We start from the raw sequence: 21,379 nt of genomic DNA, 5'->3' as shown, positions 1-21,379 counted from the left end.
TGGGAGCACATCATGTTCCCCAGCAAGACACAAAGGCTGACTTCCTGCCTTCCTCTCACCATCCTCAGATGGCTCCTGCAGCCATCTGCAGTCTGGGTCCTGCTTAGGGCCTAAGGAGACACAAGTCTGTGGCAGTATTTATGAAAGCACAACTCCCTCAAATGCAATCTGCTCTTCAAAACTCTCAGCAGTTCCTCTCCTGGGAACTGGGCACTTAATGCCACTGGATGCTGAGCCCCAGTCCAAAGTGAGCTGTAGAGAGATACCTACACAAACAACTCTATAAAAAAATGAACTGAGCAAAATTGTGTGAGTTACGTATAAGAGTTGTTTTACAAACCTCTGTATGCATCTGACCACTCTGAGCCTTTCATTGCTTCCGTGCACCAATAATGCAATGTTTGCTTCTCACACAGACCTCCTGTGCCATTAGGGTGGGCAGAAATGATGCATACACCTGAAGGACATGAGAATGTGAAAGTTGAGCTATCAAACCTCCCCTTCTGCTTCATTTATGGGTATAATCATGAAGTTATCCCACTCAGTGCTCTTTGCACTTTCTTTAACACAAAAGCTTTGAGAATTAATTAAATAGTCCACTCCCTGCTCCCTCGTAGAAAGGATGTTGAAGGGACAATCCTTGCAGTGTGCATTTCAAAAACAGGGGAACAGAGAGACAGACACATTTAGCAAACTTTCCCAAACCAGAGAGGAACCCAGTGGCAAAGCCAGGAATAAAAACATGCTTTGAAAAAACACTTCAGACTTATACCACTTATACTTAAATCACAAGATGTTCAGTCAATAATGTAGAACATTGTGTGGTACAAATTAAAATAATGCTTTTATTGATATGCTTAAACAAAACACAGGTATCAGCATAAAAACCAAACAAAAGATAAAATTATTCCTTGCTGTACCTAACAGACATTTCATTTTTTTCTCAGTAATCACATGGACTGACATCTTCCCACTGACTTTATGGGTTTTTAACTGCATTGGTTTGTTCCCAGGGAGTCTAAGGATCGTGATGAGCACCATGGTTGTGGCTGTTTTTCCTAAAGCCTGATACCAAGAAGAGCATCATGTCCATTCCACACAAACACTGCACAAAGGGTTGTGCACATTTCTAGGCTTCCACATGAAGCCCTGAGAGATCCCAGCAGAACCGAGGGGTATTAACCTGGTTACACTGGACTTTAAACACACAAAGTTATGTGTTCCTCTAAGACACATTTTCCATTAAAGTTATCGAGGCCTGGAAAAGCCACAAAGCTACCAAGAAAAAGTAAGAGGAGAACTCAAAAGATTTCTAATAAGGATAAATCTAATACAACTTTGTTCTATAAATTTTTCCTGTCAAAAGACAGAGCATATATAGAAACATATAAGAAATATTCCTTGGGGAAAAAAGCTACAGAAAATTACAAAGTATCAGCTGCTTTAATTTATCTTCATCCTTGCAGAATTGCACTGTGCTCAGTCCTGTCTCCAAATACCACAGTCCCCTCAGTGCAATCACTCTTACATCATAAATGAGTTTTTTTAATCACTCTTTTCTTCTCCTTGGTAATGTCTGTATTCTGGCTTCAGCTCCCATGTGTTTTTGTGGGTCCCCTTCACATTGTAGATGCCTATTTCTCTCAAAATTTCTTTCAAGTATATCTGAAAGGAAACAAAAGATGCCATTAAACAAGCAGGCAATTGCAACAGTTCCTACACAGCTGCTCAAGGGCATGGACTCAGTTCCTAAGGGGCAGACAGCCTGGCTGGCTGAGGGGCACTAACCAGGGTGGGAAGGACTCTGGGATAGAGTTGGACCCTCAGGCACCAGCAGGGATTAGTGCAAGCCCCAGGGATGCAGCAGGGAACACCTGAGCCCCAGGGGTGGCGGCTCCCAGGCAGTCCCTCTGAGATGCAAGTACTCCAGGGGCTGCTGAAATAAAGTTACCAGCACCTCTTGGGAACTATTATCTCACGTCTTCCTCCTACTGGAATTCCTCCAACTGAGCTAAAAGCTCTTGACCTTTCTTCCTGCTTGGGCTGGGATTATCTTGAAAATCCTTGCTTTATTCAGACTTTGCCAAAGCCTCAAGCTGTTGGTTTTCATGCCATTTTGCAAAGCTTTAAGCATTTTATTATGGCCTCATTTTTAGAGGAAAGCTGAGTGTGTGTCTGAGAATTTTCTAATACCTTAAAATATTATGACTTGGAAGATAAAGAGAAAAACCAAAACAAGTAGAGCTATTATACCAATGGTATAATATTTGACAAAACACAACTCACTGATATTGCCCATCTTCACTCTTTGTAATAAACACCAGTAATTTTTAAGAGTCACAAGAGCCTGCTTGTTTGTTTAATTATTAATTGGGACTGAGATGAGTGGATTGTCATGGCAACCACAGACCACAGTTTAAGAATCCCCACATTAAATTCATAATTGCTCGAGTTTGAGCAATTTAATCCTATTGGAATGCTTATAATGAACTGGAATTGTTGAAATGCTCATATTTTCTGCATCTAGAATTCCACTAAGCATAAATTTCAACATACTCCAAGCCAGCAAATACATGTTGAAGACACAAGAAAATAAGAAAGGCTGATTGTCTAAGGTCTGTTCCTTACACTCTTTCCCCTTTGCTAAATGGAAAAGCTAGGAAATAGTCAGTCAGTAAAAGAAGTGTCTTTTAGAGGAACTTATCCTTACTCTCCCTCTCCAGCTGTACATCAGAAGTATGCTAAGCAGCCCAACATGTAAGAAAGATGAGCGTCACAGATATGAACCCATTTCTTAGCTCTTTTTAGGGTGTTTCCTTTGAGCAGAGCAGCTGGGCACAGGAGCAGGGAGTTCACTCTGCAGGGATGGCTCCTCAGCCTTTGGAGGCACCGGATGCAAACCCCAGCAGGTGGCAGCAGGAGATCACCGCTGTCCCCTCGCACGCCCCGTCTGTTGCAGAGATGCCGTCATTATTCCCGTCAGGTACCCGGGACACACAGGCTCGCTGCAACACCGATGCACCGCGGACGGTGTAGAAGGTGCCGGGAGCAGGTGAAACAGCCATTTCCGCACGGGTGTGTGCAGATGTGCACACCTGCATATCTACTGCCTGCTTTGCAATCCCTGAACATGTGGCAGTGTCACTGACAGACAGTTCAAAGCATGGCAGAATGGGTGTGAGAAACACCTGGCTGCAAGGTTAAATTCTACTCTAGATCACACGGACAGAGAACTGGAAAAAATCTCTCATAATTGCACTTCTGAGGTATATTCATGTGCAGTTCCTGAGGTGGCAGATCTAGTCTGCCAGGGAAGCTGGGTCACAAGGTGGGATGCTGCTGCTGGGCTCAGGTAGAGTGAAAGCACCATGGCTGAACTTTCCACACCATCCACCCAAACGCACCCATCCAGCTGTATGAAGGCTATTTTTAATTTCAGCTACTTTTCAGACCTAATTACCTGGGCAGTTCTGCTTCTTTCAGGGCAAAACTTCCAAGAGTATAATGAAATGGAACAAAACCAACCAGGCAGCAGAGATGTTAGGGAGGGCAGCTGAGAGCGCTAACCCCAAAACACTGCTGTGCGTGCACAGACACTCAACCGCTGGAGTTTTTAGACAATTGTAAAACATGAATAATCCTACTGTGATGTACTGTACCTGACAGCAAGTAGCTTTAAGAGATGAGTTCAGGGGATGCTATGATTTTTCCTGCAGGATCAATTCTCCTAGAAACCAGGACTCCCCACCTGGGTCTGCACTGCTCTAGGCTGGCCTGTATATCTTGAAGCTGTAATATAGTGCTGTGATACTACAGCATGAAGAGAAAGCCCACAATACTCCCAGTGATGCCAAATACTGAGTTTTAGAGCCTGGTGATTGTTAATCAGGGGGCCACAATTTTTTTCTCAGAAAGGGATCCAGTGTGTGTATGTACACATAATTCTAGCACAGAAGCTCATTTGTAGGTGATCTGTTCATATATTAAAAGCATCCTCTACTCTGTTCTATCTTTCCTCATGTATTTCTATATAAAGTGAAATGTTATCATGGAGTTATAGGATAAAAAATTCTGAGGAGTTAACTTACCAGCTCTGAAAATCCTTCTGAAACTTTGAGGGGGAAACAAACCCCATTGTATTTAGGATACCCATTACTTAAAGCTAAAATAAAAGAAAAAATCCAAGCACTCTACTAATTTTTTAAAAAATACAGTTCATCTTAAACCACTGGCTCCATTCTGGTTTCATTCTTCACAAATATTTGATTCCTCACAGAGAGTTGTATTATGTTCTCAGCCATGAAGCCCAAGTCTGGAATTACTGCAATATTTCCAAGGAGCATTCAGTACTTATATCTGGGTAGGTGGCAAAAGATTTGCCTACTACTGCAAATTGTTATTTTGCATTAGAATGAAAAACAAGTAAATCTAGGTTTCTCTAATATAACAGTACTTTACATTCAGAAAAGACATGTTTTGTGATTTCATGACACAAAGATGGCAGCAACTTCTTGTGTAACATGCAGCATATTCTGTAGTAGGGATTTAATTTACTATTTACATTTATCATTACATAAGAAAAATGCCTTTTTTTTTTTTGTAACTTCAAGATGTCCAGTGGCTTAAGTGGGATTGTGGGTGACTACTGCAAGCTGACATCATGGTAGATGAGATAAATCTGTACTGACTTGCATTCAAAGTGATGGAGATAGTGACTGCCACACTTCTCTTACCAAAAAAAAAAAACCCACTTAAAATTTTCTTGCCACTTCCTCCATATCTTCCTTCTATTCCTTCCTCCTTCTCAGCTCCCATGACCCACACACCTTCTTTGCCACAGAGACAGGGAGCTGACTCACGAGATAAATGAATGGAAGACATGGATATGTTACTCAACTTTCAAGTTTCTTTCAAGGCACTAGAACACAGTGAACTTACATGGATTTCACTTGGGTAATATCTTCATGCAGCTTCTAACCAAACAGATTGTTCACTTATACAAATGCCCTGACAGATACACTTCATTCTAAGTGTGAAGTGAGCAAAACTAGTAAGCATCTTCATTTCTGCCCCCCTTTTTTACAGATTATTTTTTCCATAATCCAGCTGCTACTGTTCTTTATTCTGCCTTAGCTCTAACAACTTTTGACATTGTTGCTCCATTTAGACTCAAACATAATTAAGTCCCCTTAAAATCTGAAGGTGGGTTGAGGATAGATATTGAAGTTGGCAGTGAAAAACATCAAAAACACCAAAGATCCTTTGCATGTCACTGTCTCCCTCCCACTCTTGCCTGGTCTGCTCAAGGAAAACTTGAACATGGAAAGAAGGGAAAGAACTGGAAAGTTATGGTTCATACATGAAAAAGCTGACAGACACTGCAAGACAACAAAACCATCACATGTGCAGATGTCTTGACATTTTTCTTGTCTGTGTATTAAAACAGTGTTTAAAAGAACACCCCAAATAAATCCTAAGTATCAACCACCTAAACTCTTAATGTAAAGATTACCCAATTTGTAAAGGAAATCCAGTGATTTTGGATTGTCACGATGCCTGAGCTCCTAACATGGATAATCCCTGCATTTAATAAAAATTCCATGACAGAAAAAGAGCAACCCCTGTTCCTGTGCCAAAATAAAATTCAGAAGGTGAGAGAAGGGCCAACCATAGACTAACACAAGCTCACTACTACCAAGAGAACTAAGCTTCAGTGAGAACAGGAGTAGCAGGGGAGACATGAGAGCATTACAGAATTTGGTTCCTAGTATTAAAGCAAACATAAATGAAAAAGAGGCCATTTAGGTTATTTAAACCATCTCTGTCAAGAAAAAGCACATTCACTGCAATGTTTGGTATCCTATACTGTCCTACAATGCTGAACTTAGAACTTGGTGATTTCGGTTTGTTGTAAAACATATTTCGAGAGGAGTTTCGAAGGCATATAATAGATATTAAACTACTTTCTGGGTATGTAAAATATACACAGTACTAACTACTGAAAATGGTTGTATTTACAAGACTTTCCATACATACCACTGGCTGTTTGGTTATGTCCACCAGGTCTTTAATGTTGTAATACTGATGTTTCTCAAAGGCTGAAAAAAGCATGTCCAGCACTTGTTGTTTATCAGCTCGAGCTCGCTTTCCATCTTCTTTCTTCTTCTTCTCATATTCAATCTGTTACAAAACATGTTTTAAAGACATTCATATGTAATGCTGTATAATTCCCAGTGCTGAACATTAAGCTACAAAAAACCCCTCTTCTATTTAATAAAACACTGTTCAATGACTCAGTGCTTTTCATCTAGAAAGTTTTCTTTTGAGCATTCAAATATTCTTTTATGAACATAAGCTAAGCATTTTGTCCTCAGCACAATAAGCTTCTCAGATGTGTGTATCTGCATTAACTAGAAAAAAAAAAAAAAGGCAGACACAGAGCCTGCAGATGCCCAAACCTGGAAAGAGAATTAATAATAGCACAGGAATCTAAACTAAGATGGTATTTGCACTCCACCTCTATTGGTATCAGCTTCAGAGGTACAATGACAAATGTTAAACAACCTCCAAACTGCCATGCTTAGGAAAATCCACAGACCAACATGGCTACATCCACAATCATAATAAGCACATGCCCAAAGGATGTTCCCAAAGGACCTTGGACACTGCCTCATTTTCTCCAGAAACAGCACTCAAGGCATCAACTCCATCAATACACAACCAATCTCTGAAGACACACTTTGAGGAACTGGATGGTTTCTATTCAGGAGAAACCAGAATAACACACATGAAGTTACTCTAGTCCCGAAAAACCAAACCTTCTAAGCAGGCAGAGGCTCCTTTTTGCCACACATCATCCTACTTCAAACTGTACATTAAAAGTTACTTAACCATTATAATCTGCACCAGATGACTACATATTTTCACAGAAACTTTTATCACCTCCAAAAATACTTCCTCTGATTCATCATCAGAAGCACAGACCAGCGCACCCCAAGCAAACCCCAATCACTGGAGAGCACCAACCGTGACACCTGCCAGCACATCGCCCCATCCACCCCCAACACCACCCTCAAACAGAATAACCATCCAGCTCCTTGGAACCAACAGAAGTGATCCAGAAGGTAGAGTAAGTCATGCAATCATCAAATGCTTTCAGGCAAACTGTGTGGGTGAATCCATAGCGGCACAATGTACAGCAGAAAAGATGCATGTGATCAGTGAGGGACGCTCGTCTGGCTGTAAATGGGATAATTCTGTATGGCAGTCATTCTGCTTCTGATGGCTCAAATCTGACTCTCCAAAGGAAGACTTTCAGATCAAAGCCTAGAAAGGAAAATGTACTCATCTCTGGATACTAAAGGTCTTATTTTTAAGAAGAAAGATTGGTTTTATGGCACAATTTATTTTTTCTTATATATCCTTGCCAGCTAACTCCCTCCTACTCTCAGAGTGAAAATAGCCTATCTCTTGGTAGCTGTCCCAAAGTGGCTAAACATTATAGCCACCTTTGCCATAGTTCTCAGGTCTTCAGCCAGCCAGCTACCTCCTTCACATTCTGAAATGGATGTACATCATTAAACTGGATGCAGAGCAATTCCTCCCAACCTGTTGCTTGAAGTTTCTTACTTCTGCTTTAAACCTAAAATGGGCATGTGCAACCAAATCCTTGCCTGCTTTTCTAACTCTGTGTAGTATTATAAAAGCTATAATCTCACCACACAAACCCATCATGCAATGGATTTTTATCCAGTAACAGTTTAATGCAATTATTTAACTCTTTAGCTACTGCATTTAAAGAAGAATAAATCTTCAAAACAGTAACATTTGCAACACAGCAAATTGTACAATCAAGCAAAACAGCTTGACAGTGCATCATCTTGGTTGCCATGATCCACAGCAGAACTGCTGCACCACAGACATTAGAGGAAGAACATAAACCTATGACACTGGCCTTCTTTTAAACAACAGCATGTCAAAACATTTGCTTCTTCTGGATAATTATTATAAAAATGTCATGTGAATATCCAAATATTCTTAACTCATTAATGTATAAAATCAATTCACATAGAAAACTGGATATCAAACCCTCCACTTATTGAAGAGTTATTAGCAGCTGGGGCCCCAGTTGCCCACTCTCTAATTAGGAACACTAGCATTTCCCTCTAATGTTTCCTTCAGCAACAGTTTTCACTGTTATCTAAAAACAGAGCACATTGAGAAGTGCTTAAAAAAAAAAAAAAAAAGCCTGGTGTCTTCCCTTGCTGATTTCTTCTTTTTGGTCTTGTGAATACACTGCTCATAGCGAGTTACAATGCAGCCTTTCAGTTTTTTCCTTTCTGTTTTCTTTGCAAACAGGATCTTTTATGTAGTAGGCTTAAAGCACTTTTTAATAGTCACATAATAGAATGCACCTACATTGTAAACTAATTACATTTCTTTAAAGTTTTGTGGATTTTTAATTTAAAAACATTCAAATACTATTTGATTTCAAGGAAGGACCATTTTAGAATAAGCTGTTTAGCAGAGAAGCTGCGAGTTTATCCCCAGAAGACTTTATACTGAAATCAATTTCTCTTTGTTTACCTTCACAGGATGTTGCTAAGCTTGCTGAAAAACTGCCAAAATTGCCTTCTTGAAAGTATCATTAATACTGAAGCTGATGTAACTGCTTTGGTAGACAGTGAATACAAATGTGATAGAGAAGTTAGAATAAATCCAAAGTTTCATCTAAAGATGCTTTAAAGTAGTCCTAAAGGTTTTCTTTTCTCCTGGAGCATGGGTACCAGCCTCCATAGTACAGGACATTGGGAAGAGAGGACCACAAAGAAACCATTAAAAGAAGCCTCTGAAGGAGTAACCAGAACCACTGAAGAACTTTTCTGCTCTATTATGAAAAGTAATTAAGTCACAGAAAGGTTCCAGCTGCAAGAATATCAACCTTGCAACTTTGTAAACATATTTAATATTTACAGATATAATGGAGGCCTCTTCCCCAGAGAAGGAAAGCTAAGTTACAATTTCAGCATATATTGTAATGCAATTGCCATTGCTTCAAATAAAAATGTAGGGTTAATATAATTTCTTGCAAAAATAACCTAATCACTTTCCCAGTCCTTGAATTCAAACAAACTATTGCTATTCCCCATCCATATGTAATTTATTTCCCTCCTCCTTCCTACCTTACATTCATTTATAGGTACATGGAGCAGCCACACTTAAGCCCATTTTATAGTCTTTCCTTCAAGAAATGTTAACTCTTTCTGTCTTACTTAGTAGATACTCATTCTTCCCTCAGAAACTGCCCAGATGATGACTGTATTAGCATATACGACAGTTTGTACATTTTTATTTCTTTCTTATGAAAGTCCTGTCCCCACCACAGCACCCATATGATTACATGCAATGCAGCAGGTTCAAAGAAAGCAGTTGCTGTTTGAAAAGAGCAGAAAAATTCAACCAAGAAGTTTTAGAAGTTCATGGACTTTATCTCCCAGTTATATATCCTTTCAGTGATCTAACCTGAATCTTAATAAAAGACTTAATGAAAAGAAAGATTTTGTAGAAAGTCGTTATGCCTCGGCTGTTATAGTCAAGGCAAGGTGAAAGTGGCTCAAGTACATCTTACAAGATTTTTCCCACCAGAACACCTTTAAGGTAGATGTGAAAACTAAACACACTGCTGATACATGTCCATGACCATGGAAAGCTATGTAACCAATAAAAACATTACAAAGAGGACACAAGAGCATAATCACTTTTAATAGGCCTGGTTATGTCCTGGTTATGCCCCCTCAATCTCACACAAGATTTATATTTCCATAATGAAATGATGACCTGCAGTTTGCAGCTGGAATAAAGATACAAAGATCATCTCTAGGTTGAAGTCGTACTGCTGTAATTATGCTGGTGTCAGTGAAATGGAACAGCATCCCTCTAGAAAGAGCAGCTGTACCTGACCAAAACCTATTCCAGAACTAAAAGAAGGTGAACACCAGCAGCATCATTAAACAATATACTCATGTAAACCTGCATCTGCATAGTAGGACACACCAGTGTGACTGTTTTAGTTAAATGGCATTCCCTCAGCTGAATAGTTATATTGGCATGATCACCCATGTACAGAGCAGACTTTGAACAGTAACTACTACAAAACACCCCCATGAGAGAGAAATTATTATTTCTGGTTCCGTGGCAATAGATGGATGATCATAATCCTTAAATATCATCCAGTATATTGTCACTTGTTTTATGTAAATAAAATCTTAATACAAAGTCTAAAAGTTTAAATGAATAACACAGTGATTCATTTTCAGTATGACTTAATGTTGCTCAGATTTAACATACTCAAAGAGGTTCTTTAAGGAAAAGGACATTATAGTTTATATGTACATCAACTGATCTGGAAGAGCAGTGTGGGTGTAATATTGACAAAGCCAATGATGCCAATAACATGTACTGTGAAGGTATGAAACTGAGAAAAATTATCAGCTGTTACTCTTTTCTACTTATTGCCAATTCCTCCAAAGGACTGGAAACTAATCATTCTTTTCAAGTCCTTTACCCTCCAGCAGGTAAGTTATTTGGCTCAAAAGTGCTTCCACATCTCATAGCACAAACCCAGAACTGCCTTTCATCCACAAATGTCGAAATTACTTAAAAAAAAAAAAAAAATAGAGGAAGAATGTAATAAAGCCACTAAAAAGGGTTGGGTGAAGGTGGTCTGCCCTCCATCAGATAATACAAGACCCTTAGAACTGGCAGATCTTAGCCCCAAGGGTGAGGGGGCTTGAGACAGAAAGATCTCCAGAAGACAAAATCAAGGAGGAAACCAGATGACATGAAGCATTGCCAAAGACAATGGCCAACTGTGAGCAAAAGAGCTGCTGGACAGCAGCAGAGCAGTCCTGGAGTCCTAAGCCAAATTCCTCCTGAAGAAAAGACGGGAAAACATTAAAAGCTACTTACATTATACTGATGGTTAGCCACTGGTTTATAGTTCGTGGTTACAGCTTTGTCCAGCTGCTGTGATAACCTTACAGGTTTAGAAGATTCTTCTATCTGTAATCTACAAAAAAGAAAACAAGAAAAAAAAGTTCAGCAAGCACCACACATTCAAAGTGAATTCTAAAAATCTGCAGTTATGAACCAGCCATTACCAAAGGTCAGTTGCAAACAATCCCTAAGGCAAAACAGATGCACTCTTCTGGATTAAGTTCTTCCTACTCTATTTTTGCTTAAGGACACGGAACTATTAGGGTGCTCTATGCTACAGAAGATACTGAAATGCTGAAAATCAAACAACTGAAGAGAAGATATTAAAAACAAAGTTTGAACACAAATTTCACTGCAAAAGCCTAATGCTTAGATTGAAAAAACGCCCTTGCTCTTGAAAAAGATCAAATCCAACCCAAACAAATGCAAAATCTCACAGCTTATGCAGCTGAGGGATGAAAAAGCTTTTCATCCACCTCTACTAATCCATGACTTTCTTAGATATTGAAATGTAAAAACATAAATGTCTGTGACCTTTCTTTTGGCATTACAGTACAGTAAGAGAGTGCAAATAAGTTTTAAGAGCATTATAAAGACAGAAAAATCCACCCAGCTTCAATCAAGTCTCTGTCACACAGATAACAATAGGTGACCTTCAGTCCTCTTTGGGAAAGACTCTCAGAAGGTCAGAGGTTGAGAACATCCTGTCAAGCTCATCCCGATGATGTAATTTAAAGCTTCTATATGTTAATGTAGAGGGAGTGATCCATTTAATTCAGATTTAGCACCCAAGAAATTCTACTTGAAATGAAGAGGCAAGAATCCAGGCTGTAGAAAAGCACAGGACAATGGCCCTTCAGACACAATGGCTTTATGGCACATCTGATTGACGTGTTAATTATCAGTGAAGCCGTTTTGTTTCCAAAGGTGTATCTTGTAGGCAGAGGAGTTAATTTCCACTAAACACAGTATAACACAGCCCAATAAATGCACAGTGATGCTTCTTTCCAAAGAAAAATTAATATGGTGACATTAATTCAAATAATAACTACATGTCTACAAGTGCAAAACATAATGATAAAACTGACAGTTCTTTAAAAACAATTGTAAATGTTTAAGATCATTGATTTATTTTTGTAAATATATCATTTACACCCAAAAAGATGAAATTTAAATTCAGCGTGTTTCTGATTTAACACCTGAACAACCTAAATAAATGACAGTTGAAGGAAGTATTAAATTAAGAAATAAATTCTCTAGTTGTAGCAACTTGAAAGAAAGAAAATCATCCCTCATAGCTGGTATTGCTGGACAGTAGGTGGGGGACACTTTTTCTTAGACATAGATAAACTTGCTTCCTCTCGAATCTTTGCAGACTTGTTATTTTTTCTGTAGTTTTAACTACTCTTAAGCAACCATTGTCTCATATTCTACATTTTTATATCAATGCTGCCTTCTGTCCAAATGTAACATGTTTCTTTCTTAGCTTGAAGGAAGATCAATTGGAAGGTAAATGAACAGTGAACATTTTTTGCTTATCACAAGACTAACTTTTGGCCTTCAAACTAATGAAATTATTTTAAAAATTTTCTTGATCTGGTTACCAAAGGTCTTTTGAACTCAAGTTTCACAAAGAGGCATAGGCCAAAACTAAATCACTCTCTTTTCTACAAATCTCTCTTTTCTCTACTTCTCCATTGCTTAGTATTTTTCTTTTTGATCTCAATAACTTTTTAGAATTCTTTTTGATCTCAATAACTTTTTAAAATTTTATATAGTTTGGCTTTAATTCTTTAAATTTTTTTTCCAGATCATTGTTTTTTATTGTTTTGATCTAGGGAGTTTTCCAGTCCTCCCTCTCCTGTATTCTAGCTATTTTTCATCTCACTTCTCCCACCATTTTTCCTTTTCATAAAGATTTCCTGCTCAACTTGTTTATGATACTGCTCCTGTTCATGAGATAGGGGCTCCTTGAGACCAGCTGGGAATTCTTGTCACTCTCTTTCCCTCCAAGGCCACTGCACCAACTTTGTGCGCCCCAGATTAAGTTATTTGATTTGCAATACTGCTCCAGAGTCCTTCTCATAATGGCTATAGCACAGGGTCCTAACAATACTTAAATACATCAGATGGTGCCACATTTTCAGGGAGCACCAGGCATCCAACAATGGCATTTTTTCATGATTAATCCTCCTTGCACTGGGCTTAACATTCATTACTCTTCACAATATAAATTTACAATATCCTCCATTTCTTCAGGTAAACAGCCAAAGAACATTAGCTCTTCAATGATGAATTGTCAGCCATGGACTCTAAACACCACTCATGTCCAAGGCCTCTTCCTGATGTGGCACTTTAAAATTACAATAGAGGAAATTTCAACCCCCATTCAGTGCGGCTTCCTTAAATTAATTCTTCTTTGCAGAAAAGTACACTAACAATTTATTTCTTAACATTTTTCACTCACCATGCAGGATATGCATTTCAGCTCTTTTATGTTAACCTGCCAGTTTCCAAACCAGTAGAAAACTAATTGTGTAAGAGAGCTAATACACTTCTCAACTAATACACTCGTCCCTCCAAAGGTCGACAGAAGTGAAGGTACATGTAAACAAGTAAAGTTCTCCAACCCACAATCTTAAAAATGAAGCAAAACTTACTGCCTACTTAGGAAATAGAAGCTATGTAAGCCAACCAAGTGGAAATGGAAAGGGACCATCTAAGTTTGTTTGTGAAATGGCAGAAGACTTCAGAAATACCCGTACATAGCAAGTAACAAATAAATCAGCTACAAATGTACATCTCTGAAATTTCAAAGATATTTGTGTTGTGTTTTGATATTTCCTCCCAAAGGTTTCCAAATTACAACCACAGATCTTACAGATCTCAGATGGTCTTTAGAAAACTGGCTTACAGTAAAATGTTAACCCTTTTTTGTTTGTTTCTACTGCTGTAGTGAAAGCTAAAAATACACTACATTCCTGATACTACTTTTTAATGCAAACAATTATAGCCAATATGGAAATTTACATGGGAAGCATGGCGACTCAGGAAGCAAACCTTTTTATTAATAGCTTTTATTCTACACATGCATCTTGCTCTTCTCCCTAATGGCTGCCCTTCCCATTTATTTTTCTGCAGCTTTCACAATTTCACAGAGCCTCTGATTACCTTCCTTTACCTTCCTTCCACCACACCTCCAGGTGGAATATTGTCACACAATCCTATGTGGAATAATAGCTGATGCACATCTGGAGTTGGACTCCCAAAAATGCATGAATAAAGGAACTGACAAACACGGTATAAACACCAAATTAGCAAATGGTTCACGTGCGGATGAAGCACTGAAATTTGCTTAGCACATTACAAAGGGTAAAGACAAACAGCCCATAATAATTTTGTCCAGATGATTTGTGGATACAGACACTATCTGCAGGCAAAATACAGCATGGTTGTTTGGGTTTTTCAAAATTATGCTGCAATTCTGTTATATTCAGAAAGTAGTATGTCTGAGGGAATGTAATTGACTTTTTAGGTTTGCATTGCTGTTGTCTGAAAAAAATTGATGACATACAAAAACATATACATTCCAGTAACTATACACTCAAACATACACAACAAAAGCTATAAACTGGGAATTACACTAGCCTTTTAGATAGATGTTTTAACATGTTACAGATATAATTACTTTTACGTGTTCATTTCTTTAAACAGAATTTAAAAAGCAGTATTAACCGAGATTATCAGGCAGTGCTTTATGCAGAATTTTCTCGGAGTGGACCTGCTGAATCTTAATTGAAACTGCTGGTAGGAATAAAGAAAAAAAAAAATCAATAGATACTCTGAGTCACTGGTGACACTGATTTAAAGAAGCAGTGGCTTTTTACCTATTACTTTTTACTATGATCTGCAGGACTTAAAAGATTTAGTTATGACTCTGAATGATACACAAATCTCCAAGGAATTAAATTTTACACTGAATTCTTGTTGAAATAGCTAGAGGCACAATGCATGCTAATATCTGGCCTAAAACAATAAAGAGAAAATGCAGATATTTTTTCCCCAAAACTGCCAATGAATTAGCAACCACCAGCCTGCGCATTGTGGTTTTCCCTTCCACCCCCAAGATCAAATATAGCTCTTCCACCTTGAAATATAGCAAGTAACCAGCACTGCATCGAATTCATCATGGTCATTTCCCAGGAAAATTTCATACATTTCATACTGCAGCTTTGATTTGACATTGTGCTTACAGTTGAATAAGTGGGAAAAACCATTCAAACAGACTGGAAATAATTCCTTAGGACTTGGCAACATGTAGCAAGCCCACAGAAGGAGAGAGATAAAGACAGTATGTACATTCCTAGGAAGAGATATTCATTGTTTTTTTAAATACATGTAATCTTCAGCAACAAAAAAAACAAAGACCTTTAGAACTGATAATCTACTGTGATTAATCTTTTCTCACAAAACAAATGTTTCAAAGATTTGAAGCAGGTATTAATCAGAAGCACTGCTAGGGCTTGAATTCTTTGTGTTTCTAAAGAAATTATTTTACAGAGAGAGGAAAGTTTATATACCTTTTTGAGCTTGGCTATACCTACACAATGTAAGTAACAATGCAGTAAGTAAGGAGTCAGCCTTACTGTTGCAAAAAAGGAAAAGTTGTCTTTCTTCTCTCTCTGCATTATCATCCAGCAGAGATGCACTGGATGAGAGCAGGCACATTGCCCAAAGCTTTGGATGGGAAGAAACACAAACTCTCCATCTTTGCACAGTTTTGTAGCTTTTCTCTGATTGCTCACTGAAGCTCCCAGTCCAATACCAGGGAACTGGATGCCAAGGACTAATGCTCTCATCATCCCTTTCTCAGTAATTCTGTACTAGAACAGGCATTGCCAGCTGCATCACATGAAGTTTCATGGTACCTGGTATGGGCCACAAAGCTTTTTCTTTCCTTTCTAATATTTTGCTAAGCATCCCAAATATGACAGAAGTAGGTACATGCTGAAAAGTCTTATCCAAAACAAACTCATAAAATAAATGTAACAATATAGCCTCACACATAATTCTCTTGTGTTCATTTGGACTTCTGCACTTTGCTGCGGTTCAGGTAACATCTTTTTGACTTTTCTTCCAAGCAAGAATAGCAGTGATATAAGAAGCAAGCAGGTGATCAACAAGAGATGGACATTCTTATAAGATACTGAAACTCAAAAAGTTTGTAATTCTGTGAAGACTAAGGGACTTCAGCATCCCATGGTGCACCTTCTGCTAAAACAAACCCATGGCACTGCTCAAGCACAAACAACATAGGAAATTACCAGAATGGCCACACCACTAAAAACACACACTATCAAATAATAAAAATGACAATCTGTTGCTACACCAAACAATCTGTCATATACTCTGAAAGATCAGAACACACAAATCCTGCACATTGTATTTCACTGCAAGGAGCCATTTCAACTGCCTCACGTTCCATGGAGGCGGATGGCCGCCTCCATTGCACGGATGAATCCACTGTTCTTCAGACACTCTGCGTTACTCCAGTGCAGTCAAAGCAAAGTGAGTCTGTCCCCATTTATGAAGACTAGACAGGCAGACAGAGAAGAGCATGAGCTGAATGAAAATGGCATAAAGAAGTGCATTTGTCAGCATTAAATAATGAAATGTTTCAGATTATTAATACAGGATATGATTTATAACTGATTTTAAGTCCCGAAACTCTGGCATTTCAAGAAAAGTGCTGCAATTATCATGTTAGATATTAGATTTTTCTGAAGTTGACATCTTCAACTATATATGTTGAAGGATAAGCAATGAATCATATGCATATATGATAATTTCATGTCTAATACTCAGGCAGCACAGTCACAACTGAAGACTCCAATTCTACATCTTGTATATTCCTCCAGTACAGAACATCAGATGATATAAATGGCAATTCAACAATAAGTAAGAATTTCTTAAGCATTTTATTTTCTAGAGTGACAAAAAATGAATAATTGATTAAAATCAATCCAAGTTTTCCTCTCTGAGTTTAGTATTGCAAATGAGTAAAACCTTTTCAGCTAACCTTGTGTGAACAAATAATGTAAAGATAAAATAAGACCTATTTTAACATTCTAGGACAGATTTAATTGAATCATTTTCTCTCTGTTTGACGCACAACTTTAAACATGTTAAGTGACGCACTAATGCAATTAGCATGAAGAAAATTTTAACATCTGCTTGACATCAAAGATATTCTTTAATCATGCTCACATGTGTCTACGGATACCTCTACAGAAGCAATCTGACACTGATGAAGTCGGGCTCTGGCATTGCCTGGTCCACACTGGGGACAAGGTGGAAGAGTTCTATATGAGGCTCAGTTCAAAAAGGAATCATACCTCAGAGGTATCTTCTATGACTATATGCTATCTTCTACATTAAATGAGGTTATAAGTAGCCTATCGATTAATGTGGCTGACAAAGTTTGTTTCTTGTCCCTGCCTCCATTAGGTTTGTCTGTCCAGGTCTAGGTCTCTATGTTTTGTTTGCTGCCTCCCCTTTTTACTCAGCACCCACCACATTTTGCAATGAAAGGGGGCGATGACCAGATATCCTTAAGGGTAGAGATTCCCATTCACCCTGTAAAGCAAGGCAGCCTCTGCACCCTCCTTGTCCTTTCATGACTTGGGTCACAGCATCACCCCCTTGCCCCTCAGGTGAAAAGGCCCTTTCAGCACTGTTTAGGCTGTTGATTGATAGAAAATCACCCAACCAATCACAGAATCACAGGATCATTTCAGTAGGAAAAGGTCATCAATTTCAACCATTAACCCAGCACTGCCAAATACACTACTAAGCCATGTCCTACGGGCCTTTTAAACGTCTCCAGGGATGGTGACTCAATCATTACCCTTGGCAGCCTGTTCCAATGCTTGGCATCCACTTCAGTGAAAAAATGCTCCCCAAATTCCAATCTAAACCTCCCCTGGTATAGCTTGAAGTTGTTTCCTCTTGTCCTACCATTAATTGCAAAGAAACAAACACTTCTTTATTACAATTCATGTACTCTGGAAGAACAGAGACGTTTGCAGCTTTGCAGTTGCTAAAAAGTCAGGATTTTGCAGTCCTTTCCAACCTATGGTCATCGTAGTCAATCAATTAGTGCCCAAAAGGAAAAGAACTCTCTGTTATTGTTTCCTGAGATACTTACAGTATTTTCTTATTAATACATATACCACGAACATCTCTGTTCTGCCCAGTTTCCCACCCACCACAAGTGATAAGTTTGAGGACAATCAAAAGCAGAGCTAAAGGGGATGGTCTTCCCTGAGGACTAAGTCAGGGTGAAAGTGCACCCATGCATGCTCAATTACATGTAGCTCTATATGGGGCAATTCACCTTAATTTCTAAGCAGATAAAACACAGTAGATTTTTATACCAAGCTGCTTATACTCATAACTCATTGTAGTGACAGAAAGGTCTAAAACTGGGGTGAGGTAAAACCTGGATGCCCATCTGGGTTGTCCAGAGCATGTAAGGGTACCTTGACCACAGGCATGAGACAAGGTTTGAGACTGGCAGAGTGATAAGGTACACCTTATTAAAAGGTACACCTTAAACAAAAACTTAGGCAACATGCCAGGAAAAATGGGAATGCAGGTGAGATTTTGGGGAGAGAGCTGTAAAGAACCATGTAAATGTACATGACACACATCAGTCCCATATGGAAAAAGAGGGAGGCAACAGAGGCTGTAAGAGGACAACACAAGAGGAATGGCTGGACAGGCAGGAGTCTGGTGCACATACTCCTGAAAAACAGCAAAAGGGGGAAAGTAGGTTGAAAAGCCTTTGGGTTTGTTCAGCTAAGACACACATGTGATGATCCACAGGCTTCTGAGCCAGCCCTTTGACTCTGCAGTCTATAGAGCACAGGCAGATGCCAGCATCTGAAATACCATAGGGATGAGTAACCAGGAGTGGTTCCTGGCTCCGGGGGAAACACCAGCAGCCTCACAAGCCCATTACTAACACTAGAGAAGGGGATCTAGGAAAATTGACTCATTAGCAAACTAAGCAAGACGGAAAAAGCCCAGCCCTTTCATTTTAACATGAATATTATCTCCTGAATTAAAGCCAGATAAAGTCTCCTTTCTCACTTCCATTTTCAAAGATGCAATTTCCTTCCCTGCTCCTATTTTTCTCAGTCCTCAAATTTCTCCACAACAAATGGATTTACTTGCTAGACATGATTTCAGTTTAGATTTTAGAAGAGGAATTCCAAATTCTGAACTATTATTTTTAAAAGTAAAACAAGTCGACTTGTCTCAAAATTACATAATTTTTGTTTTCCTGCCAAAACTCATCAGCTTAGAGCTGTTTTGAAACCAATGGTAGAAGTAACAGGGATTTTTAAGTCCAGGCAACAAAAAGCTATATAGTTCTTGTCAGTCTGCAGATGCAGAAGTCATATACACTTTGCTAAGGGGGACAAGAAAAGAGAATTTTAAAAAGTAGTTTGTTAGGCAGAAAAGGTACATTTTTACCATACCCTGAAAGGCCTAGGTCTTGAATTACTGGTAAAAGGGTGGATGATTTACAAGCTCAGTCAATTCACTCCACAATGAAGCTGCCCACAGCTAAGAGGGTAGAAAGAAAGAGGCAAACTCTTGGCTACAATTCCTCAAATAAAAAAAAAAAAAATTAATCCCTACAGTACCTCAGCTACATCTCTTCAATCTGAACCTCTCCTCCCTTTCTCCTGCAAAATGTCTTTATCAAGTTACAGCTGCCAGCACTGCCTCCAACTACATGCTGCCATCTCTAAAACTCCAATTCCCAAATACTTCACCACTCTCCTGATTGTTCTGCAAACAGCCATGGCGTCTGGCTCAATTGGGGATCTTCCAGTTAAAATTTACTGTAAACAATTTAACAGTTTGTGACAATCCAGAAAACATTTGGACTCCTTCCCTAGAAAACCTCGGTGGCTGGAATCCTCAAGGTTTTTCTCTGCCTCTTCCTTAGCCTGCAGACCCTAAAATGCTGAATAGCAAGAATATCTTTCTGACGATCCATCCCTCCCTCCAGTTAAAATACGCTTGGAAACAACCATCAACGAACTGCTGCAGAGGGCTCTGAAAGGCAGCTGCTGGGAGAATGTACTGCACATGCCCAGGGGTTAATGCCTATACACTGCCTTTGATAGCTTAGAGGGGAATCTTGCACAGTTCAGCTGCGGTTCAATGGTATAAACATATGGTTGCACTAAACTGCAGCATTAGCTCACACTGAATTGCCGAATTAACCCACCCAACACTCTTTCCTGCAAACAAACAGAATAAAATTAGTTTTAACTGAACTCTGAAATCATGCTTAATCCAAACAAAATCAGCATTAAGTTAAAAAGAAGAGCTGAGTAGGTTCAGCAACCCTAAAAACCCTATGCTATAAAAACCAAAGCAAATGCAGGAAAGAAAGCAGTCTTGCTCATCCCCCAAGTGGAAAATTCACCAGTTTCTCCTCCAAGCCACAGGAAAAAAAGAGGTAACACAACAGAGACTGAAAGATGTATCAGTTAAACCAGAAAACTGGAGATTTTTAAACTTTCATCATGATTCTTTCAGCCAATTGTGTTTCCTTTGCCGATTGTACAGAACTACTGCTCTGCTGTATCTGCTCACGTGGTTTAATTACATTTTATCTCCTCCTATTTTGCAGGACAAGTGCTCCCCCCAGCTCCCTATCTCAGTACATATTATATCTGCTCACCTCCACAGGAAAATCACTGCTGGATATCCCCACCTGTTCAAGTGGGAACTGTGCTCCCCACAAGCAGAGCAAGAGGATACGGAGCCGCAGCAAAGCCAGAGGCAGAAACCAGCCGTGCGGACGGAACCCAGCGAACAGGAACAGGGCTGGGAAGCTGCAGGGCTGCTCTGCAGCTGGGAGATGATGGCAATGGGGAAAAAGAGCCACCAAAGGGTCACCTGCCAAAGGACTCTACTCCTGCTTGCCAGGTTGTGAAAGAAGGCTTTACAGCAGCCCTGCATTCAGTTTGGTTTGAGTCACCTTTCTCAAGGTCTGGTCTTTGAAATGCTGCTGCAGAGAGCAAACCTGGATGTTACTGTCTTGAAAAGCCTTGACTAGGCTTTTGTGCATCACCTTCAGGGTGGTGCTTATCAAAGCCACAGCTTTTATCACCATTAGCCCTGATAAAAGCTCTCAGTAAAGTGAAAATACCTTCAGGATCAGGAGATTGTGACTGGAGACTCAGCTTCAAGCTCTGCTATAGCTTTAAACCAATAACTGTCAAAGTTATTTCAAAATATCTTTCTTTAAAAAGCACATTGACAATCACAAGGCACAACAAGGACATGACTAGGTTTT

At 39.1% G+C, this 21,379-nt stretch overlaps 1 protein-coding gene across 1 annotated transcript in view; it reads right to left on the bottom strand.

Annotated features, from left to right (window-relative positions):
- Positions 1-828: 828 nt before the first annotated feature.
- The window catches only part of GTF2F2 (general transcription factor IIF subunit 2), a 78,698-nt gene continuing 58,147 nt past the window's right edge, over positions 829-21,379 (bottom strand). The window contains exons 7-9 of the mRNA XM_083883132.1: positions 10,969-11,068; positions 6,037-6,180; positions 829-1,665 (exon numbers count right to left, since the gene is read on the bottom strand). Of these exons, the coding sequence (XP_083739258.1) occupies positions 1,546-1,665; positions 6,037-6,180; positions 10,969-11,068 (364 nt within the window). The 3' untranslated portion in view covers positions 829-1,545. The remainder of the gene's footprint in view (positions 1,666-6,036; positions 6,181-10,968; positions 11,069-21,379) is intronic.

This window comes from Zosterops lateralis (assembly GCF_965231275.1).
Source record: "Zosterops lateralis genome assembly, chromosome: 2".
Classification (NCBI taxonomy): domain Eukaryota; kingdom Metazoa; phylum Chordata; class Aves; order Passeriformes; family Zosteropidae; genus Zosterops; species Zosterops lateralis.
Note: the sequence above shows the minus strand (reverse complement) of the source record. Positions and strands in the feature narration are given on the sequence as shown.